Source organism: Canis lupus, chromosome 1 (assembly GCF_011100685.1).
Source record: "Canis lupus familiaris isolate Mischka breed German Shepherd chromosome 1, alternate assembly UU_Cfam_GSD_1.0, whole genome shotgun sequence".
In the NCBI taxonomy this organism is placed as follows: domain Eukaryota; kingdom Metazoa; phylum Chordata; class Mammalia; order Carnivora; family Canidae; genus Canis; species Canis lupus.
The window spans coordinates 87,899,076-87,923,385 of record NC_049222.1 but is presented as its reverse complement, the minus strand read 5'-3'; the positions used below and the strand labels follow the sequence as shown (position 1 = coordinate 87,923,385).

General features: G+C 38.3%; 1 protein-coding gene across 3 annotated transcripts in view; it reads left to right on the top strand.

The window, feature by feature from the left end:
* The window catches only part of SMC5 (structural maintenance of chromosomes 5), a 93,321-nt gene that overhangs the window by 32,234 nt on the left and 36,777 nt on the right, over nucleotides 1–24,310 (top strand). For all 3 annotated transcript variants that reach the window (XM_038527107.1, XM_038527106.1, XM_038527108.1), the window contains exons 9-11: nucleotides 18,290–18,545; nucleotides 20,289–20,443; nucleotides 24,188–24,301. In XM_038527107.1, the coding sequence (XP_038383035.1) occupies nucleotides 18,290–18,545; nucleotides 20,289–20,443; nucleotides 24,188–24,301 (525 nt within the window). The remainder of the gene's footprint in view (nucleotides 1–18,289; nucleotides 18,546–20,288; nucleotides 20,444–24,187; nucleotides 24,302–24,310) is intronic.

The window sequence follows — 24,310 nt, the reverse complement described above, 5'->3', positions numbered from 1 at the left end:
GGCAGAGACAGACATAGGCAAGGGAATAAGCAGACTCCCTGTGGGGAGCCCAATGTAGGAGTCAGTGCCAGGAACCCAGAATCACGACCTGAGCTGAAGGCAGATGCTCAACCACTGAACCACCCAGAAGCCCCGTGTGTGTGGTTTAAATGAAATTTTTATTATATGTTGTTTTCTCTGAGAGATCATTATGATTTTCCTCTGCATTCTCATTCAAGTATAAACTTTCTAGTCTGTAATTTCCCCAACAGTAGCAATCTCATGTTTACAAAGAAACAAATACACATGACTTTTTTTTTTGTTGTTAGTGCTTCTAAGTACAATGACCCAAGCAACAAGTAGTTTCTCTCTACCCAAAATTGAGCCAAGCAATATGATAGAAAAGGATATTAGAATGATCCTTATACTAAAAAAAAAAAAAAAAAAAGGCAAGACAGACTTATTTGGGACAAAGCACTAAAATCAAGTAGAGAACCATAACAGTCACTTGCAACCTAATTCAATAAAAAATACAACAAAGAAGAGATCATAGAAGCATACTGTCAGTGTTGTGCCCAAGATTGCGAATCCGAGAAACCACCAAGGAGCCGACACCAATGCTCGAGCTTGGGTCCAAGTATACCCGGCACAGGGGAGCAGGGACTTGGACCTTTTGGGAGATTTTTGAGTAGTGATTCAATTTTATCACTAGTATTTGGTCTGTTTATGTTTTTTGTTTTTTCCTAATTCAGTTTTGGGAGATGCTATTTTTCTAGGAATTTATCCATTTTTTCCTAGGTTGTCCCAATTTGTTGGATGATAATTTTTCATAGTATTTTCTCTTGTATTTCCTATAATATCAGTTACTTCTTTTCCTTCATTTTGGATTGTATTTGAGTCCTCTCCCTTTTTTTCTTTGAGTTTGGCTAAAGGTTTATCAATTTTGTTTATCTTTTCAAAGAAACAGCTCTTGGTTTCTTTTACCTTTTTCTTTCAGTCTGTGTTTCATTTATTTATGTTTTAATCTTTATTATTTCCTTCCTTTAGCAAGTTTTGGGCTTGCTTTGCTCCTTTTCCAGCTCCTATGAGTGTAAGGTTAGGTTTGAGATTTTCATTTGTGGGGATAGACCAGTATTTCTATAAAATTCCCTCTTAGAACTGCTTTTACTGTGTTCCAAAGATTTTGGCCCATTGTGTTTTCATTTTCATTTATCTCCATGAATTTTTTAATTTCCTCTTTAATTTCTTGGTTTTCCCATTCATTGTTAAAAACCATTATGTTTAGCCTGTGTGTTCTTTTCAGATTTCTCTTGTAATTGATTTCTAGTTTTATATCATTGTGGTCAGAGAAGGTGCTTGATATGATTTCAGTCTTCGTAAACTTGTTGAGACCTCTTTTGTGGCCTGATGTGATCTACTCTGGAGGATGTTCCATGTGCACTCGAGAAGAATGTGTCTTCTGTTTTTGGGATGTAATTTTTTTTTTTATTTTTTATTTTTTTTTTAAGATTCTATGTATTTATTTGTGAGAGGCACAGGGAGAGTGGCCGAGACATAGGGAGAGGGAGAAGCAGGCTCCCTGCGGGGAGCCCGATGTGGGACTTGATCCCCAGACCCTGGGATCACGCCCTGAGCCGAAGGCAGACGCTCAACCACTGAGCTACCCAGGCATCCCAGGGGATGTAATATTTTGTGTATGTTTGTTAGATCCATTTGTAAATGATCCAGACCACTGTTTTTTGAATTTTTTTTTCTTTTGGTCTGAGTGATCTATCCATTGATGTAAGTGAGGTGTTAAAGTCTTCTATTATTCTATTGTCAAGTTCTCATTTTGTCTGTTAATATTTACTTTATGAATTTAGGTGCTCCTTTGTCGGGCACATCCATATCTACAATTGATATATCTAGTTGGACTGATCTCTTTATCATCATGTAGCGCTCTTCTTTGTCTCTAGCTTCAGTCTATTGTGTTGTTTATTTTGTCTTGTATATCTATTGCTATTCTTGCTTTTTTTTTTTTTTTTTTTTTCCCCTGCTTCATTGCATGGAATATCCTTTTGGATTCCTTCACTTCAGTCTGTGTGTCTTGAGGTCTCAGGTGAGTCTCTTAAAGTCATCATATATACGGGTCTTGGTTTGTTTTTGGTTTTTAATCCATTTAATCATTCTAAGTCTTTTGATTAGAACATTTAATCCATTTACATTTGAAGTAATTATTGATGTGTACTTATTGCCATTTTGTTTTCTGGTTCTTTTTTGTAGTTCTTCTGTTCATTTTTTCTTCTCTTGCTCTCTTACCCAGCAGTTGAAAGCTTTCTTTAGTGTTATGCCTATATTCATTTCTGCATTATTTTTTATCTATTTTAGGTTTTTGATTTGTGGTTGCCACTGGGCTCATATATAACATCTTATGTGTGGAGCAAATCTCTATTAAGTTGCATAAGTTTGAACACATCCTAAAATAACTACTACATTTATACTTCCCCCTCCACATTTTATGTATGTGATGTCGTACTTTATATCTTTTTGTGTATCCCTTGACTAAATTTTGTAGGTATAATTTATTTTACTACTTCTCTGTTTTAAAAACTGGCTTTTATAAGTGACTGATCTACCTTTAATACCTGGTTACTTTTACCTTTGAGCTTTTTTTTTTCTTTTCATAATTTCCTTCTAGTTCTGGCTTCGTCTTTGCACTTAAAGAGCCTCCTTTAAATTTAGTGATGAACTCATTTAATTTGTTTGCCTGGGAAACACTTTATCTTGTATTCTAAATGATTTACCTTGTTGGCTAGAGTATTCTTGGTTGTGGGTCTTGTCTTTTCAGCACTTTGAATCTATCAGTGACACTCCCTTTAGGCCTGCAAAGTTTTTGCTGAAAAATCAGCTGATAGCCTTATGGAGTTTCTTTTAGTGTATAACTGTTGTCTTTTGCTCCTTTAAAAATTCTCCTCATAAAAATAAATTATGTATCTTGGTGTGGTCCTTGGGTTCATCTTGTTAGAGGCTCTCTCTGTGCCTTATAGACTGTTTCCTTCCCCAGATTAGGACATTTTTCAGCTAGTTTTTTTTTTTTTTTGTTTGTTTGTTTTTTTAAGTTTTCTGCCTCTTCTCTCTCTTCCCTTTTCTGGAATCCCCATAATGTGAATGTTATGCTTGATGATGTCACAGAGTTCCCTTAACCTGTTCTTATTTTTTATATTTTTTTCTTTTTGATATTCTGCTTGATTGCTCTCCATTACCCTATCTTCCAGATCATCTGTATCCTCTAATCTCCTGTTGATTCCCTTAGTATATTTATTTCTGTTATTAATTTCTTCTGCTCTGATTCTTATATTTTCTATCTCTGCTGAAGTTTTCATTGAGATCATCTATGCTTTTATGAAGTCCCAATTTCTCTATTTGAATCTTTATTAGGTATATTGCTTACTTCCATTTCATTTAGCTCTTTTCTGTGTTTTTTGTCTTGTTCTTTCATTTGGGACATATTACCCTCTCATTTTGTCTGACTCTATGTTTGTTTCTGTGTCGATCAGCTACATCTCCTAGTTATGAAAGTCCTGGTCTTTTGTGGAAGAGATTCTGTGGTATCCTGTAGTTCTTGCCCTCTCTGGTCTCCAGGGGTGTCCTCTGTGTGGGCTGCATATGTCCTGCTCTTGTGGCTGAGCCACTGTTGCCTTCAGCTTAGCTGACTGCAATGACCAAAATAGGTGCTGTGGGTGCACTAGGCAGGGTGTGGTCTCTGCTGTTGAGAGGCCTGTTTGAGGTTGCTTCAGGCTTGCTAGTGGGCAGGGCTGGCCATCTGACTAGGAGTCTGCAGTTATCCTCTCAAAGGGCATCTCTTGCTCCCTGCACAGCCGCCAAGAGTCTGGGCTGCTGAACTATAGGTGTGCCAGGGTGTGAGGTTATCTTTCCCCCTCCCAGGGCAGGAGTCATTTTAAAGTGGTACTGGTTCCTTCTGGGGCTTCCTACAGGGTGTGGTGTGCCAGGAGCAGTGGTTTGGATGAGTAGGTCCTCAGGGGAATGCTTGGGTGGAGCACCTAATGCTAGCAGGATATAAGTGGGGTGGGGGTGGGGCATTAGCTCTGGCTTCTGCAAGTGTCTGGCTAAGCTGGTGGAGTAGAAGAGAAGTGGCATCTGCCAGCACCTTGGTTCCTGGAGAAGTCTCCTGAAGATCCCTGCCCATTCACACACTCTAAGATTAGTCAATAAATCCCTTCCCTTGTACCCCAGGTGCTTTTCAGACTGCTGCTTCTATGCTATGTCTTGTGCAGTTAATTTTTTGTTCTTTAAGGGCAGCTACGGAGTTTCTTATTGCCATCTGGCTCTTACAGATTTAAGTCTCGCTGATTTATCAAGGGCCATGTTACCGGGATTCATCTTCCCAGTGCAGGCCCTCACTGCCGGGATTGCCTGGTATGGGATATGATCCTCTCACTTCTGCATGCGTGGCTACAAATTCAGGGGTTCCCATAGCAGATCTTCAGGTTTGATATTTGCTACAATGATTCGCAGAACTCAGGAAAATATAATACTTGAGAATTGCCAGTTTATTACAAAGGATGCAACTCAGTAACACCCAAATGGAAGAGATGCTTAAGATGAGGTAAGGGGGTAGTGTTCAGAGCTTTCATTCCCTCTTCTAGGTGCATCACCCTTCCAGGATATTGACCTCTTCATCAAGCCAGAAGCTCCAGGACTTTATCATTTAGAATTTTTTTTATTGAAGATTCATTATGTAGGCATGGCTGATTAAATTATTGGCCATTGGTAAATGAACTCAGTCTCCAGTTCTTTTCCCCTCCTTGAGGTCAGGGAGTGGTGCTGAAAGCTCTAGCCCTCTAATCATGTGTTGATTCTTCTGGCAACCAGACTCCATTCATTCTGAAGTTATCTAGGGGCCCTTCCAAGAGTCATCTTACTAGCACAAAATCAGGCATGGTCAAAAGTGGTCCGTGCTTGGTATGAATTTCAAAAGATGCTCCTGTCACTCAGGAAATCCCAAGGGTTTTAAGAACTCCAAGCCAAGAACTAGGGACTAAGAAAATACATGTTTTTTTTTTTTTTTTTTAATTAATAACATAACAGTTGTCTTTTAAATCTGATAAAAGAAAAAAGATACAAAGAGATTTTACTATTTTTTTTGTTAACTCTGTAGCTACCTTTACTGATGCTCGCTCTTTCTTTATATAGATTTCAAGTTATTGCCTAGCATCCTTTCATTTTGGCATGAAAGAAGACTTTAGGATTTCTTGTAGGGTAGGTCTGCTAATGATGAATTTTCTAGTTCTTGTTTCTCTGGCAGTGTCTTTAGTTATTGAAGGACAGTTTTACTCGATAGGGAATTTTTTTCTTTTCTTCCCAGCATTTTGAATATGACATTCCACTGCCTTCTAACCTCCTTGGTTTCTTTTTTCTTTTCTTTTTTTTTTTTTTTTTTATAAGATTTTATTTATTCATGAGAGAGAGGGAGAGAGAGGCAGAAGGAGAAGCAGAAGCAGGCTCCATGCAGGGAGCCTGATATGGTACTTGATCCCAGGGCTCCAGGATCACGCCCTGGGCCGAAGGCAGATGCTAAACCACTGAGCCACCTTGGAATCCTGCCTCCTTGGTTTCTGATGAGGAGTCAGCTTTTATCTTGTTGGGGATCCCTTGTATGTGATAAGTTTTTTTTCTTGCTTTCAACAGTTAACTATGATGTCAATCATAGTTAATCATAGTTAATCAACATGACTCTCCTTAAATTTGTCCTATTGGAAAGTTGTTTTTATCTTCTGGGATGTGCAGATTAATATTTTAGATCAAAGTTGGGAAGTTTGGGGTTATTAATTTTCTCAGATATTGATTCTGCCTCTTTCTCATCTCTTCCCCTGAGACTCCTATTCTGTATAGTTTTATATACAGTGATATATTTGGATACACATTTTGTTCATTTTTTTTCCCCTTTCATTAGACTGGATAATCTCAAGTAACCAATATTCAAGTTTCCTTTGTTCTGCGTTCAAATCTGTTTAGCCTCACTAGTGAATCTTTTATTTTGGTTATTGTATTTTTCAACTCCATATTTCTAGTTGGCTCTTTTTTTATAATTTCTTCCTCTGTTGATATTCTCTATTCAATGAGACATTGTTCTCTCTTCCTTTCTTTTAGTTCTTTAGACATGGTTTGCTTTAGTTGAACATTTTTAAAATAGCTATTTTAAAGTCTCTACTTTGTAAGTCTATTTCTGAGCTTCCTCAGGGATATTTTTTACTGGCTTTTTTTTCCCCAGTGTATGACCCATACTTTGTTTTTGTTGAATGTGTTATAATTTTTGTTGAAAGTGGCCATGTAAGTAGCATGATGTGGCAATTTTGAAATTGGTTGTTCTTCCCTCCCCAGGCTTTTTGTGTAGTTACTTTCCTAACCAATTGTTTGAAATTTGTATTTTTTTGTTGTATGTGACTACTGAAGTCTCTGCTTAGTTAGCATACTGGTCAGATAGTTCTTTAAATGACTACAATGGGGACATCTCCCATCTTTGTTCAGGATCTCTTTATGCATGTTGGGTCACACCTTCACACAGCAGGGTAGTGTTTTTACTGTGCACCAAGGTTCAGTAAGTGGTCTCTGAATTGTTACAAACTTTGGTTAATAATCAGTGCTAGTTTACAGCTGTCTTTTGGGTTTCATTTCCTATTTGCACAAGGTGAAACATTCTTTGTGTGCACAGAGACTCTGTGATTGCTTCGGGCTCCTTCCAGTCTTGAGCATGTGTACAGTCCTAGGCAGGTACACTGTCTACTCATACATGTAGGCTTCTAGATTCCCAGGAGCTTCCCAGGTCTCCTACAGGTATCTCATTCTCCAGCTTTAAAAAATTTTTTGGTTGCTTACTGTTCTCCACAACTGTTATTCTCATGAAACAGCTGTGGTTTTAAATACTTGCCACTGATTGTTTTTGACAAATGCCTTCAGGGAAAAGGCTGCAAGCTGTAGAGTCTTAACAAATAAAGATAAGCCTTGTAAGTATTTCCAGCAAGCAGATCACAGAATAGCAGTTTTCTTAGAATGAGAACTAGAAACCTTTTATTTTTTTTTAACTAGTAACCTTTTTAACGTTGTTCTGATTTCTCCATTGGTCAGTAGGTTGCTGATTTCAGTGTGATTGTGGGCTGTTGATTTTCAGGGCTGCCCTGGAAATGGGGAAGGAAATAGGGTATGTTCAAAATCCCACAAAGCTTGCTGTTTTTACCTAGATTGACATTTTTCTTGAATAGTCTCCAGATTATTAGAAGCCATTGATTAAATTCCAGAGTTCCCAAAAGGTTAGTTTTGATAATTTGTGTTTTCATTGCTTTTATGGAAGAGAGGATTTTCAGAGTTTGACTTTGCCCTTCTTGATGACATCAAATATTTTCTATATCTATAGAAAAATGTTTCTGATATTTTAATAGGAATTGCATTAAATGTGTATTTGGGGAGAATTGAAATCTTTACTGCATTGAGTCTTCCAATCTTTGAACATGGTATGTCTCCATATATTTACATCTTATTTCTTTGGTGAGCATTTGGTAGTTTCCAGCACACATGTCCTCCGTGTTTTTTGCGAGATTACACCTAAGTATTCCTGCTTTCCCCCCTCTCTCTAAGAAGCAGAGACCTTGGGATTTTCTGCATAGGCAAGCATGTCATCTACAAATGAGGACAGCTTTATTTTTTCTTTTCTGATTTGAATGCCTTTTATTTCCTTTCTCGCCTTGCTGTACTGGCTATAATTTCCAGCACCATGTTGGATAAGAATGGCAACAGTGGACATTCTTATCTTGTTTCTGGTCTTAGGAGGAAAGCAGTTGAGTATGTTGTTAGCTGTAGGTTTTGTATATTTTGTTTTTAATCAAGTTTGGGAGGTTTCACTCTATTCCTGTGTTTCTGAGAGTATCATTGATTGTTGGATTTTGTTAAGTGCTTTTTTTCTTTTTTTGCATCTGTAGATATGATAGTGTCTGTGTTCATCTTTAGCATATTAATATGTTGCATTACCTTGACTGATTTTTTTTATATCATTGGATTCTGTTAATAGTCAAAAAATTTTTTCATGTCTATATATATTTGTGAGGGATATTGTTCTGTAGTTTTGTTTTTGTACTATCTGTTTCTGGTTTCAGAATACCAACTAGCTTTATAAAAAGAATTGGTAAGTATTCCGTTTTCAAAATTTTTTTGTTTTGGAAAAGATAGTGTAGAATTGATGTTAATTTTTCTTGAAGTATTCCAAATAATTCTCAAATGACACTGGGTATTTGAGATTTCTTCTTTGAGCACTTTTAAACTTTTTTTTTGAGCAGTTTTAAAATTATGAATTTTATAGAGAGCTATTCAGATAATCTGTATCATATGTAATGAGTTGGGGTAATGTTTTTTGAGGAATTGGTCCTTTGAGTCTAAGTTGTCAAATTGTATGCATAAAGTTTCTTACTATCCTTTTGTTGTCTGTAGTGATACAATGATATCCCTTTTGATTCCTGATATTGGTACTTTGTGTCTTCTCTTTTATTTTTTGGGTTGGGGGCAACTCTTTCTAGAGGCTTAATTTTTTTTTTTGCTTTTTTCAAAGAACCAGCTCTTTGTTTCATAGATTTTCTGTTTTTCCCTTTTTAGCTTTATTAATGTCTGCTCATATCTTTATTTTCTTTTTTCTGCTTGATGTGGGTTTATTTTGCCCTTTTTCTGGGTTCTTGTGGTGGAATCTGATTATTGATTGGAGCCATTTTCTCCTTTTGTATGTATTTAATGCTGTAAAGTACATCTTTTCATCACTGCTTTAGCTATGTCCATGAAGTTTGATATGTTGTATTTTTATTTAATGTATTTTTTTCCTTTGAGACCACAGTTTTTCTGCTTACCTATTGATGGACATTAAGGTTATTTCTGGTTTGGGGCTATTCCCAGTAAAGCTGCTACGAGTGTTCTTGTATAAGTTTTTGTATATATATATGCTTTCATTTTTCTTTGATAATTTCCTAGGAGTAGAATATCATAGGTGTACATTTCACTTCTGAAGGATTGACAAGCTATTTTCCAAAATGGTTGTTAGTAATTTATTGTGATTGATAAAAGCTGACTTTTGAGTGGCTCGGAATTTTTATTTTTGTTTTAATTATTATTTTTTAATTTATTTTTTATTGGTGTTCAATTTACCAACATACATAATAACCCCCAGTGCCCGTCACCCATTCACTCCCACCCCCGCCCTCCTCCCCTTCTACCACCCCTAGTTTGTTTCCCAGAGTTAGCAGTCTTTACATTCTGTCTCCCTTTCTGATCTTTCCCACACATTTCTTCTCCCTTCCCTTATATTCCCTTTCACTATTATTTATATTCCCCAAATGAATGAGAACATATAATGTTTGTCCTTCTCCGACTGACTTACTTCACTCAGCATAATACCCTCCAGTTCCATCCACGTTGAAGCAAATGGTGGGTATTTGTCATTTCTAATGGCTGAGTAATATTCCATTGTATACATAAACCACATCTTCTTTATCCACTCATCTTTCGATGGACACCGAGGCTCCTTCCACAGTTTGGCTATTGTGGCCATTGCTGCTATAAACATCGGGGTGCAGGTGTCCCTGCGTTTCATTGCATCTGTATCTTTGGGGTAGATCCCCAACAGTGCAATTACTGGGTCGTAGGGCAGGTCTATTTTTAACTGTTTGAGGAACCTCCACACAGTTTTCCAGAGTGGCTGCACCAGTTCACATTCCCACCAACAGTGCAAGAGGGTTCCCTTTTCTCCACATCCTCTCCAACATTTGTGGTATCCTGCCTTGTTAATTTTCCCCATTCTCACTGGTGTGAGGTGCTATCTCATTGTGGTTTTGATTTGTATTTCCCTGATGGCAAGTGATGCAAAGCATTTTCTCATGTGCATGTTGGCCATGTCTATGTCTTCCTCTGTGAGATTTCTGTTCATGTCTTTTGCCCATTTCATGATTGGATTGTTTGTTTCTTTGGTGTTGAGTTTAATAAGTTCTTTATAGATCTTGGAAACTAGCCCTTTATCTGATACGTCATTTGCAAATATCTTCTCCCATTCTGTAGGTGGTCTTTGAGTTTTGTTGACTGTATCCTTTGCTGTGCAAAAGCTTCTTATCTTGATGAAGTCCCAATAGTTCATTTTTGCTTTTGTTTCTTTTGCCTTCGTGGATGTATCTTGCAAGAAGTTACTGTGGCCGAGTTCAAAAAGGGTGTCGCCTGTGTTCTCCTCTAGGATTTTGATGGAATCTTGTCTCACATTTAGATCTTTCATCCATTTTGAGTTTATCTTTGTGTATGGTGAAAGAGAGTGGTCTAGTTTCATTCTTCTGCATGTGGATGTCCAATTTTCCCAGCACCATTTATTGAAGAGACTGTCTTTCTTCCAATGGATAGTCTTTCCTCCTTTATCGAATATTAGTTGACCATAAAGTTGAGGGTCCACTTCTGGGTTCTCTATTCTGTTCCATTGATCTATGTGTCTGTTTTTGTGCCAGTACCACACTGTCTTGATGACCACAGCTTTGTAGTACATCCTGAAATCTGGCATTGTGATGCCCCCAGATATGGTTTTCTTTTTTAAAATTCCCCTGGCTATTTGGGGTCTTTTCTGATTCCACACAAATCTTAAAATAATTTGTTCTAACTCTCTGAAGAAAGTCCATGGTATTTTAATAGGGATTGAATTAAATGTGTATATTGCCCTGGGTAACATTGACATTTTCACAGTATTAATTCTTCCAATCCATGAGCATGGAATATTTTTCCATCTCTTTGTGTCTTCCTCAATTTTTTTCAGAAGTGTTCTATAGTTTTTAAGGTATAGATCCTTTACCTCTTTGGTTAGGTTTATTCCTAGGTATCTTATACTTTTGGGTGCAATTGTAAATGGGATTGACTCCTTAATTTCTCTTTCTTCAGTCTCCTTGATAGTGTATAGAAATGCCACTGATTTCTGGGCATTGATTTTGTATCCTGCGACGCTACCAAATTGCTGTATGAGTTCTAGCAATCTTGGGGTGGAGACTATTGGGTTTTCTATGTAGAGTATCATGTCATCGGCAAGAGGGAGAGTTTGACTTCTTTGCCAATTTGAATGCCTTTAATGTCTTTTTGTTGTCTGATTGCTGAGGCTAGGACTTCCAGTACCATGTTGAATAGCAGTGGTGAGAGTGGACATCCTGTTCCTGATCTTAGGGGAAAGGCTCCCAGTGTTTCCCCATTGAGAATGATATTTGCTGTGGGCTTTTCGTAGATGGCTTTTAAGATGTTGAGGAATGTTCCCTCTATCCCTACACTCTGAAGAGTTTTGATCAGAAATGGATGCTGTATTTTGTCAAATGCTTTCTCTGCATCTAATGAGAGGATCATGTGGTTCTTGGTTTTTCTCTTGCTGATATGATGAATCACATTGATTGTTTGCGGGTGTTGAACCAGCTGTGTCCCAGGGATAAATCCTACTTGGTCATGGCGAATAATTTTCTTAATGTATTGTTGGATCCTATTGGCCAGTATCTTGTTGAGAATTTTTGCATCCATGTTCATCAGGGATATTGGTCTGTAATTCTCCTTTTTGGTGGGGTCTTTGTCTGGTTTTGGAATTAAGGTGATGCATCTGGTTTTGGAATTAAGGTGATGCATAGAACGAATTTGGAAGTACTCCATCTCTTTCTATCTTTCCAAACAGCTTTAGGAGAATAGGTATGGTTTCTTCTTTAAACGTTTGATAGAATTCCCCTGGGAAGCCATCTGGCCCTGGACTTTTGTGTCTTGGGAGGTTTTCGATGACTGCTTCAATTTCCTCCCTGGGTATTGGCCTGTTCAGGTTTTCTATTTCTTCCTGTTCCAGTTTTGGTAGTTTGTGGCTTTCCAGGAATGCGTCCATTACTTCTACATTGCCTAATTTATTGGCGTATAGCTGTTCATAATATGTTTTTAAAATCGTTTGTATTTCCTTGGTGTTGGTAGTGATCTCTCCTTTCTCATTCATGATTTTATTAATTTGAGTCTTCTCTCTCTTCTTTTTAATAAGGCTGGCTAATGGTTTATCTATCTTATTAATTCTTTCAAAGAACCAACTCCTGGTTCTGTTGATCTGTTCCACAGTTCTTCTGGTCTCGATTTCGTTGAGTTCTGCTCGAATCTTTATTAACTCCCTTCTTCTCTTGGGTGTAGGATCTATTTGCTGTTTTTTCTCTAGCTCCTTTATGTGTAAGGTTAGCTTTTGTATTTGAGTTCTTTCCAGTTTTTGAATGGATGCTTGTATTGCGATGTATTTCCCCCTTAGGACTGCTTTTGCTGCATCCCAAAGATTTTGAACGGTTGTATCTTCATTCTCATTAGTTTCCATGAATCTTTTTAATTCTTCCTTAATTTCCTGGTTGACCCTCTCCTCTTTTAGCAGGATGGTCCTTAACCTCCTCGTGTTTGAGGTCCTTCCAAACTTCTTGTTGTGATTTAGTTCTAATTTCAAGGCATTATGGTCTGAGAATATGCAGGGGACGATCCCAATCTTTTGGTATCGGTTCAGACCCAATTTGTGACCCAGTATGTGGTCTGTTCTGGAGAAAGTTCCATGTGCACTTGAGAAGAATGTGTATTCAGTAGTTTGGATGTAAAGTTCTGTAGATATCTGTGAAATCCATCTGGTCCAGTGTATCATTTAAAGCTCTCGTTTCTTTGGAGATGTTGTGTTTAGAAGACCTATCAAGTATAGAAAGCGAGATTGAAGTCACCAAGTAGAAGTGTATTATTATCTAAGTATTTCTTCACTTTGGTTATTAATTGATTGATATATTTGGCAGCTCCCACATTCGGGGCATATATATTGAGGATTGTTAAGTCCTCTTGTTGGATAGATCCTTTAACTATGATATAGTGTCCCTCTTCATCTCTCACTACAGTCTTCGGGGTAAATTTTAGTTTATCTGATATAAGGATGGCTACCCCTGCTCTCTTTTGAGGACCATTCGAATGGTAAATGGTTCTCCAACCTTTTATTTTCAGGCTGTAGGTGTCCTTCTGTCTAAAATGAGTCTCTTGTAGACAGCAAATAGATGGGTCCTGCTTTTTTATCCAGTCTGAAACCCTGCGCCTTTTGATGGGGTCATTAAGCCCGTTCACATTCAGAGTTACTATTGAGAGATATGAGTTTAGTGTCATCATGATATCTATTCAGTCCTGTTTTTGTGGATTGTTCCACTGAACTTCTTCTTAAAGGGGAATTTTAAGAGTCCCCCTTAAAATTTCTTGTAGAGCTGGTTTGGAGGTCACCTATTCTTTCAGTTCCTGCTGGTCTTGGAAGCTCTTTATCTCTCCTTCCATTTTGAATGAGAGCCTTGCTGGATAAAGTATCCTTGGTTGCATGTTCTTCTCGTTTAGGACCCTGAATATATCCTGCCAGCCCTTTCTGGCCTGCCAGGTCTCTGTGGAGAGGTCTGCTGTTACTCTAATACTCCTCCCCATAAAAGTCAGGGATTTCTTGTCTCTTGCTGCTTTAAGGATCTTCCCTTTATCTTTGGAATTTGCAAGCTTCACTATTAAATGTCGAGGTGTTGAACGGTTTTTATTGATTTTAGGGGGGGATCTCTCTATTTCCTGGATCTGAATGCCTGTTTCCCTTCCCAGATTAGGAAAGTTTTCAGCTAGAATTTGTTCAAATACATATTCTGGCCCTCTGGCCCTTTCGGTGCCCTCGGGAACCCCAATTAAACGTAGGTTTTTCTTCCTCAGGCTGTCGTTTATTTCCCTTAATCTATCTTCATGCTCTTTTAATTGTTTGTCTCCTTTTTCCTCAGTTTCCCTCTTTGCCATCAACTTGTCTTCTATGTCACTCACTCGTTCTTCCACCTCGTTAACCCTTGTTGTTAGGACTTCTAGTTTGGATTCCATCTCATTCAATTGATTTTTAATTTCTGCCTGATTGGATGTAAATTCTGCAGTCATGAAGTCTCTTGAGTCCTTTATGCTTTTTTCTAGAGCCACCAGTAGCTGTATAATAGTGCTTCTGAATTGGCTTTCTGACATTGAATTGTAATCCAGATTTTGTAACTCTGTGGGAGAGAGGACTGTTTCTGATTCTTTCTTTTGAGGTGAGGTTTTCCTTCTAGTCATTTTGCTCAGTGCAGAGTGGCCAAAAGCAAGTTGTATTGGGAAAAGGAGGAAAAGAGAGGAGAGAAAGAAGGAAAGAAAAGAGGAGAAAAAAAGGAAGAAAAAAAAGAAGAAAAAGAGAAAAAGAAAGGAAAAAAAGGGTGGGGGAAGGAAACAAATCAAAAAGCAAAACAAAACAAAAGAACCACGGGGGAGTATCTTCTGATTCTGTATACTTTAAGTCCCTTGACTTCCCCTGGAACTTGCCCGTCTAGCTGGTCTTCTGGGGGAGGGGCCTGTTGTGCTGATTTTCAGGTGTTAGCACTTGGGGGAGCTGCTCTGCCCCCTGCCTGGTGCAGGGCTCAGTGGGGGTTGTTTACCCCGTGAGGCCCCAGGAGGAACAGCCCCAGTGGCGGGGCCAGCTCTGGAGCCCTGGATTCAGCCCCCGCAGTAGCTCCGGAGCTCTCCGTCTGCAGGGCCTGGAGGCTCCGGGGCGGGGCCGCTGATCTGCTCAGCTCAGGGCAGGAGCGTCCTCGCTGTCCTGGGCCCTCCCGGCCTCTGCCTGTCCCGGGGGAGGCCGGATCCCGGGCTGTGTCCCGGTGCCCTGTGCTTCGGAGCTTGCGCTGTTGGATTCAGGCTCCTGCTGCGCAGCCCCCTCCACGGAGCCGCCGCCCGAGCCCCCCCTCCCGAGCTGCTCCTGGAACTGCGCAGCCCCCTCCGCACGGAGCCTCTTCCTCCGCACGGAGCCTCTTCCTCCGCACGGAGCCTCTTCCTCCGCACGGAGCCTCTTCCTCCGCACGGAGCCTCTTCCTCCGCCGGAGCCTCTTCCTCCGCCCGAGCCCCTCTGAGCTGCTCCCACCCCGTAGCCCCCACCGCGGAGCCGCCCCATGAGCCCCTCCGAGCTGCTCCGGGCCCGCCGTGCGGAGGACTCTCCTGGGGCGCAGGTGCTCTGTTACTGTCCCAGGGAACCCGAGGGCATCCCCGCCCTCCTGGGTCCTGCTCCAACTCCCCGCGAGCCCCTTTCCGCCCGGGAAGGTTGGTGCAGCTCCTGCTTCTCCGGGCCGAGGCTCTCCTGTCCTGGGGACACTCGCCCCGACCTCAGCCCGGCTCCTCCCGGGGCCCCTCCCCCTTGGAGGCCTTTTGTTTCTTTATTTCTTTTCTCCCCGTTTTCCTACCTTGATAGAAGCGTGAACTCTTCTCACTGTTGCATTCCACTGGTCTCTCTTTAATTCTCAGGCTGAATTCATAGATTTTCAGGATAATTTGAAAGTTTTCTAGGTAATTTGGTGGGGACAGGTGATTTGGGGACCCTACTCTTCCGCCATCTTGCCCCTCCCCCCGGTTCGGAATTTTTAAAAAATGGCCCTCACTGTTAGTGATTAGAGAAACACTGCTTGGAGTAGCCTTGGTTAGATTTAGGTCACTAAAAGGACTCTCCTTACATTATACAAGATAAAATGGAGTGAGTACAGATGGAGACAGGGTGATGGATTTTAAAGCAGGAATAGTAAGTCCTTTGATCATAGTACTGATTTTATGCTATTAATGAAGTGTGAGGCAAAGTGATTAGCTGAGTGAGTAGAGGGCCTGTAGTAATAAAGGATTGAGGAAAGGAGGAGGCCAAGATGTGAACTCATTTTAGAATGAGCACACATTTGGTAGAGAATATAAGAGGTTTGTCTGGTAGTTTTTGAGTTCCTATTTAAGTTTTTGTGGCCATAAATTCAAAGTTAAGAAGTGTTTTTGTAGAGTTTCTTCAATTAGTTCAGCTGCTTGGATACAGATACATAGGAGGTATATAGTTAGATTCAATAAAGACTGCTTTCTTTCCTGGCTGATGTGACATAGGAATGGAGGAGGGTCCAGAGTCTTGTGCTGGGGTATAGAATTTCAGCAGGTTAAAAAGAAAAAAAAGAAATGAAGAGGGATGATGGATTGTGAAAAGATAGTGGAATCACTGGATTGCAGGACCCTCTGGAGTCCAAGAAAAATTTGAATACCACAGTAAGTAAGATGGAAGTAAAGGAGACTGAAAGAATAGGATTATAGAAATGGTTTTCAGGTATATGATTTTTGGTGTTTTATGTGATCTGAAGTATAAATAGTAGGAGAAGGTAGCTGAGGAGGGGTTTAGGAAAAGATGGTTGAAGTAGTCCAGGAGCTCAGAGGCCAAAGAGTTATTATATTGATTTTTCTGGACATATGTTGAAGCCCCAGAATCATGGGCATCATGATGGAGAGTAAAACAATGAGTGGCAGGCTAAAATCATCAATGAATAGAGTGAGGAAGGATTTTGAGGGACGTAGTTAGCACAGCAACAGAGGTAAAGCCTTATACCATGGTCTTCAAGGAAAATTAAGTGGGGGCTCAGTTAATAGAGGAAATAGTAAAGTAGGGATTAATGAGTTTAACTTCCTCCCCACCTCTTGGTTCTGAAGCTATTTGAAGGATTGTGGCAGGAAGTCACCGTGAGAGGACTTTAGGGAGAAGTGTCTTTCAGTAACAGCTAAGTGTCAGAACGAGAGAGAACACTCATGGAAATTGAAATGATGGGTTATCTAAGAGTTTGGACCTATAGTGTTTGAGCTAAAACCTGAGTAAAATGGGATTAGTCATGGAAGTTTCTTGGATGAGAGCTGCACATGAATTAGAATTCAGAAAAACTTAACCTATAAGGACAGGGACCATTGGGCTGCTTCCCAGTTGTCAGTAGCCCAGTGAGATTTGGTAGCTTGGTCTCTGTTTTGCTGGGAGTGCACAGGTTTTGTTTCCTGAATTTCTTGTCCTTTTTTCATGAAGCTAGACTTCCTCATGTGTTTGGTGATTCTTAATTCTACACCTTTTTATTCTCATTGCCTTGGACTTCAGGGTTTCCTGGTTGGATGCTGTGGCATCTTATCTTCTTCCTTCTTTTAGGTCCATTGAACATTGTTAATTTTCAGCCACAGATACATACCTTAATTTTAAAAATATTTCTGTCATTTGTATGTTTGGTATAGGAGAGGGGATTTTGGATATTTCAGTTCATTTTCTTGACACAGTCAAAGTTAAATTTTTAGAAAGGAAAAATTGATACCAACCCAAATGTCCAACAGTAAGGAATGATTGGACAAAGTGTGTTATATCTACTTGACATTACATAGATAACAAAATTTTGTTTTGCCTGCAACATGGGAGAAATGAGAAACTGCTCTTAATACATATTTAGTGATGCCATTTAGTAAAACATGTACATTCTATATGGAAAGATATAAGTAGGTATGAAAATATAAATGTTTAAGGGCAGTATAGATTTTTATTAAAAGTTTGTATTTTTCATGTTTTCTGTGATGAATTTGTTCCTACTTTTTTATAATGGGGAGGGAGAAAGGGAGTAGATAGGACCATTACAGAATTCTATTTTTGTAAAAATAGGGTTGTATACATGTGTATTTTTGCATGTGTATGCATGTGTGTCTTTAAGTCTTAATTCTTAGGTAGACCTTGTATGATCTTGATAAAAATCCACTGACCTCTATAATCTTGGTTTTTTAAAAATAATTTACTTTGAAAATGTCAACATATCTAAACATACATAGAGGATTAAAATCTTAAAATATTAATTTCAAGTATTAGTGAATAATTTTGTTAAAATAGTTTTGATGGGCGCCTGGATGACTCAGTCAGTTAAGTGTCTGCCTTCAGCTCAGCTCATGATTTCAGGGTTCTGGGATTGAGCCCCATATCAGGCTTTCTGCTCAGCGGGGAACCTGCTTCTCTCTATCTTCCCCTCTGCTCATGTTCTTTCACTTTCTCACTCTTTCTCTCAGGAGTGATGTATGTAATCTTTGTCATCTCTACCATGTAAATGCTATTTTAATTGTGGTCTTCTGGTGTATAGTATGAATTTATTTACTGTCAGTATTTAGAAATCTGCGAATTGGCTTTATACATATTTTGTTTGTCGAGCAAATATTTTATAAGTGCTAATTATATGCTAAGCACTGTGTTCGGTACTTAGGATATATTATGAACAAATAAAACAAAGGTAACAAGTGTTCTGATAGGAGTAACACTATAATCACAGCAGAATACCTTTTAGTGAGGGGAAACACCCATGTTCTTAGGTTGTTTGTATTTTAGATACTGTACGTACTATAAAAACCTTACAAAGCAAGAGAAAAAACAATCTCCTGTACCATTCTATCTTTGTTTTATCAGATTGAGGAACTTCAGCAGGCATTAACGGTAAAACAGAATGAAGAACACGACCGGCAAAGGAGGATAAGTAACACTCGGAAGATGATAGAAGATTTGCAGAATGAACTGAAGACTACAGAAAACTGTGAGAATCTTCAGCCCCAGATCGATGCCATTACAAATGATTTGAGACGAGTTCAAGATGAAAAGGCATTATGTGAAGGCGAGGTGATTGATAAGCGAGGAGAGAAGGAAAGCCTAGAGAAGGAGAGAAAGAGTAAGTTTATGAAACTTAGAGTGAAGAGGTGTTTATAAAATGGAGATCTATTTCTGTTGATGGGCTTTCTTCTTCCCGTGGTACCATGTCTTTAGCATCTCAAATCCCTTTGTTGAGGAAGCTCAGCTTGGTTTTCCAAGTTAACACCTTTAATCACCTATAGGTAGTATATACCATGCTTTGGCGCTGGCTAACAATTGCTGTGTTAGATTATGATAGTTGATTTAATTCTCTAAAAATGCTTTCCTTTATTTTCTTCACAAAGTCACTCACTGTTATTTATCAGATCAAATTTAAGCTCTTCATTTGTCTTCAGAATCTTCTATCATGGGACGCCTGGGTGGTTCAGCAGTTGAGCGCCTGCCTTTGGCCCAGGGCATGGTCCTGGAGTCTTAGGATTGAGTCCAACATTGGGCTCCTTGCGCGGAGCTTGCTTCTCTCTGTCTCTACCCAGCCCCTTCCCCCTGCCCCCATCTCTCCTGAATAAATAAGTAAAATCTTTAAAAACAAAAAATCTCTTCCATTAGCTTTTGCCTCTTGAAACCTGTCCAATTTCATCTTTGCTTTTCTTTCCTATGGACCATCAAAACAGTTGTCGGTATTGCTAGAATGCACACTTTGTAAGCTAAAAATACTTCAGACGTTCTGAGACCTCTAATTTGTACTCATTTTTATATTTTCAAGGCTGAAAACATTTTTTTGAGAACCATTTCAAATTTTATATGATCTGTTTATGGGTTAATTCTAAAAGCTAGAAATATTATTACAGCAGTGTATGTAACTTGTTCACAGCAGAGCCAGGTAGTGCATTATGATCTGATTTCCTTTCATTGATAGCTTTCTTCAAATGTTTTAATTTACTTTAAAAATTTTTTTTAAAAGATTTTAATTATGTATTCATGAGAGACACAGAGAAAGACAGAGGCAGAGACACAGGTAGAGGGAGAAGCAGACTCCACGAAGGGAGCCTGACATGGGACTCGATCCCGGGTCTCCAGGATCACACCCTGGGTTGAAGGCAGCGCTAAACCGCTGAGCCACCGAGGCTGCCCTAATTTACCTTTAAAAAAAAAAAAAAAAATTTGCTTTAGCATTTCCTTAAAAAGAAAAAAATGATTAGGCATTCGTTCTCTTGAGTTTTAGAGCCTTGCCCCTCCCCCTCCTTCCATCTAAATGGATTGTTTTCAAAGCCACTTATGTGGCTGTCATCTGGGATTTGTCAAGATCCTTTTCTGCATTGGATAAAGCTATTCCCGAATTCCATGGGGTTTGTTATATTAATGTTTTCATACATAATTTGTTTTTCTTACATTACTCCCTTATACATCTTTGGGTAACCTCCTAAGGAGAGCTGTTTGGGGAATAATTTCAGAGTCTCTGCATCCCTCAAAATACCTTGTTTCATAGTTTTGTGGTATATATGACTCTAGGTTGAAAATAATTTTTCGCTCAGAATTTTGACGGCCTATTGCAGCTGCCTCATGTTAGGAAATGTAGTGTTTTCTTACTGGTTTTTACGTGACCTGCTTGCTTACTTTTGTAACTTAAAGATCATATTTTCTCTCAAATGTTTGGAAATTTGGTAACCATTTTTTTTGTCCAGGGTGTTGCTTTCTCACTGTGGGGGGTAGTTGCTGAGGGTGTTGCTAACTTTCAGATCTAAGACACCCTTTTATATTACCAGTGAATTATGTCACTGATTAAAATTTTCAGAGAAATAATAATTTTGTCTTCCTTTTTTAGGTGTAGGTGATAATATTGTACGGTTTGACAATCTTATGAATCAGAAGGAAGATAAGTTGAGACAAAGATACCGTGATACATATGATGCTGTTTTGTGGCTGAGAAATAACCGGGACAAATTTAAGCAAAGAGTATGTGAGCCTATAATGCTCACGGTAAGAAATTTTGTTCATCTTGGTAGCATCTGTTAGTTTTATTATTGTAGTTGTCATGGTTTTTTGTTGTTTTAAGAATTCTTAGTGTTATCAAAACCCTGGTTTTCCATGATCAAACTTGTGGCTCTTGGTATGCTGCTGAATCCGTACCTGATTTTTGACCAATAAATCTTTGAGCTTTGTCTAGAAAGATTATGAAACTGTTAGCTTATCGACCAAGAATCATGTATAAAATGAGTTTGCTTAGCTAGTTCCTTCTGGCAGTTGTTATTCTTAGGTTATAGCAGGCAAGAGATTAAATGCTGCCCACAAGCTAAGAACTGCTATAAATAACTGTGTTGATTGGAGGAATTAACAGAAGATAGAGGAGAAAATCACCTACAAATAATAGAGCATTCCAAGGATTCTGAGAATGCAACCAGCAGTCTCTTGACCTTATAAACCTTTGATAGATGGCTCTTTTTGATAATATGAGTCATTAAGAATAGCTGTATTTAATAAATCAGCTGTATTTAATAAATAATCTGTATTTAATAAATCATTTAATGAAATGTGGCCATGGAATGGCTAGGGTGATTTCCATCTAAAATATTTTAAGTAATAACTTTGGCCATGGAAAGAGAAAATAAAGTAAAAACCACATTCCTTGGAAATGATATATTTCGGTATAATATAAACCTAAAACTTACCAAGAAATGACTTAAGGATCGTTCTTGGTGTTTTTTTTTTTTTTTTTTTTTTTTTTTTTTTTAGAAAAGAATGTACTATAGAGCCTTGCAGGAATCGTGAAAACTTCTATTTTCTGTAATTCATGTTTGTATTATTCTTTATTTAAGATCATTTCATGTAGTTGTCTTTTTTATATCTTAGATTATATTAGCAAAATTAATATGCATAATACTGTATTCTCTTCTTGCTCAGGTATGTATTAGTAGAGTATTTTTGCCAGATCAAGAAGGGAATATCTATTTTGGATGCAGACATTATTGTTTTGATTAATCTGGTAAGGACTGAAAGAAAATATAAGAAAATATTTTGATCCTTAACATAATAAATTATAATGCAAGTAATTGTCAACAGATTTTAATTAAAATGTCAACCTCAAAATTTTAATTCACAGCTTAAGTGAATTTGCCATCTTTTTTTCATTTGATCTCCTAATAGTAGCTTGTCACCGAGAGGGATTACTAACTGGTGTATATTTACATTCAAATTGCATTTGAATCTTTGAGATAAAAAGATATATACTCTTGCTTTTTTATCCTTTCTGGGGTAACCCTTTACCTTTCCTACCTTCTTCCAACTATGTTTCCTCATCCCCCACCCCCTTCCCTACCCTGATGCACACATACTTAACTAACCTTTCAATAGCTAGTTGAAATGTCACCCATGTAGGCAAGTTAGCAGTCTATAAACTTAAAATTTTAGCCATATGACTTGGCAACTAGCAATCCATTTCCATGAGTTATGTCTAACCATTCCAATATACAATGAGAGAAGTGTACAGAGATGTGTTTATGGTTCTGCTCCTCACAGCAGTGTTCATAACAGCACAATGATAGTGGAGTGCAAAGAACAGAATTTCCAAATATATTGATTAGTTATATAAAGTATTCTACATTCATTGGATGGAATACTATGCAGCCATTAAAAATGTCACTCTAGGTCTTAGTTAATATAAGAGGATATTTATGACCTATTAATGAACTATACAATAGGTTATCGGATAGGGTGTATAGAAAGATTTGTGTTAAAAAACTGAACCATGCATGCCATCAACTGCCCGATCACCTTGGAGTGCTACATCTCCTCTGTCCGCCTCTCTCTGTCTTTGCTGTGTTGTGAAGAAGTGACCTTGAACTTTGCCAAATATTTTCTTTACCAGTCTCACAAGGAAGAGCATGTTAAGTAGCTGATGAAGCTGCAGAACCAGCAAAGTGGTGAAATCTTCCTTCCTTCAAGATGTCAGGAAGCCAGACTGAGTGCAATGCAATTTGCATATTATGGGGGGTGGGGTGGGGTGGGGAATAACTCAGTTACTACTGGAAGTGCACAAAGTGGGCAGGGACAGGAATGACCTCCTACTCTTGAGGCTTTTTTCAGATTCATTATCTAAATGAGCAGGTGAAATTCTTCGAAGAGTTGAATGACCATGTAACCAACTTACATGAGATTGAGACCCCAGAAAAGTCTTTTTGAAAAAGGAGAGTGATAATGAGAGCTCAGTCTTGGCTGCCTTATCCACAACTATTTTAAAAAGGTGACTTCCTGCAGTCACGTTACTCTTTCTATAAGTTGTAGCTAACACTCACTTAACATTTTCTTTAATTTGTACCACTGCTTCTAATGAAAGTACCAAATTTGGTACCAAAATGAAATTGTGAAATGAGAGAAGCTAAATTTCTATAGTGTTTAATGTCCAGGTATTTTATGTTTTGTTTGCTTGTGTATCTGTTCCCAGTTTTTGTGCTGATGTTTTGTGGTGGTGGTTTTTTTTAAATAGAGAGTAGTAGTTGCTGATATTTATGTGATAAGCATTGTACTAATTTTTTTTTAAAGATCTTATTTATTCATGAGAGACAACACAGAGAGAGAGAGAGAGAGAGAGAGAGGCAGAGACACAGGCAGAGGGAGAGGCAGGCTCCCCGCGGAGAGCCTTGATGTGGGACTGGATCCCAGGACTCTGGGATCATGCCTTGAGCCAAAGGCAGATGCTCAACCGCTGAGCCACCCAGGCGTCCCTGTACTAAATTTCTTTGTGCTCTCTTAATCCACATTTATTCCTGAGATACTATTTTACTGTACCCATTTTGGAAAAGAATTAAAACTGAGAGAGTTAAGTGGTACGTGATTTGAAGCAACATCTGTCCAACCCCAGAGTTTTAGCTCTAAACTAATATGTTGTATTTTATATATATGGTACATAAATACCTTCCTTCTCTTTCATAAATCTTTATTTTTTGAAGAAAGCTGATTTCCATGTGCTGAAGGTAAATCCATCTCCCCCCTCCCCGCCAAAATTCCATAAGACAGTACTTTATAGACACCTCTGTTATAGAACTCTATTGTTCTCTACTTTTCAGCATACTTATCTGCAAAGAGTCTTAAAACAACCTGTCTTCACTTATCTTAGTGTTTTTCCCATAGCATTGAGCCTCACATGCAGAAAGTGCCTGGTTTGTTAATACTTAAAAAGGTAAATCCTAAAGCTTATGCTTTAGTGGTACAAGCCTAGGATTTCTCTTGAAAGCACTGTTAAAATTAATTCATACCAAGTGTCTTTTCATTAGTTTCTTAAAGTTTTGTTTGTGTTTTTGTACTGATTGTTATTGCCAGGTATAGTATGACTTCCTCTTGAAGATTAATAAACATTTCTCATCTATCCCCAAACTTTTAATATTTTTGTCCTTAGATTACAGTCTAAGCCTATTTCAGATATTTTCAATGAGTTGACTAGAAGGGACTGTAGTTATTTTTTTAGCTAGAATCAAAATTAATATGCATTAGGTACTTATTCAAGTCTTGGCTTTTGTTTTACTATGTATTGTTAGATGTTTCTGGGTGCTAAATTTAGTAGAGGTTTTAAAGTGTTGAGTCTTCATACCAAAATCTTTTTCCCCCCTCAAGTATTTTTTTTCCCCCTCAAGTATTAAATTTAATTTGACTAAACAAATCAAAGTAAAATTATGTCCTAGTAATCAGTTTGAATTTCATGAGAATTAACTTATATTTTCTTTTTTTTAGATCAATATGAAGGATAATAAAAATGCCAAGTATATTGAAAATCATATTTCATCAAATGACTTGAGAGCTTTTGTATTTGAGAGTCAAGAAGATATGGAGATTTTCCTCAAAGAGGCAAGTAAT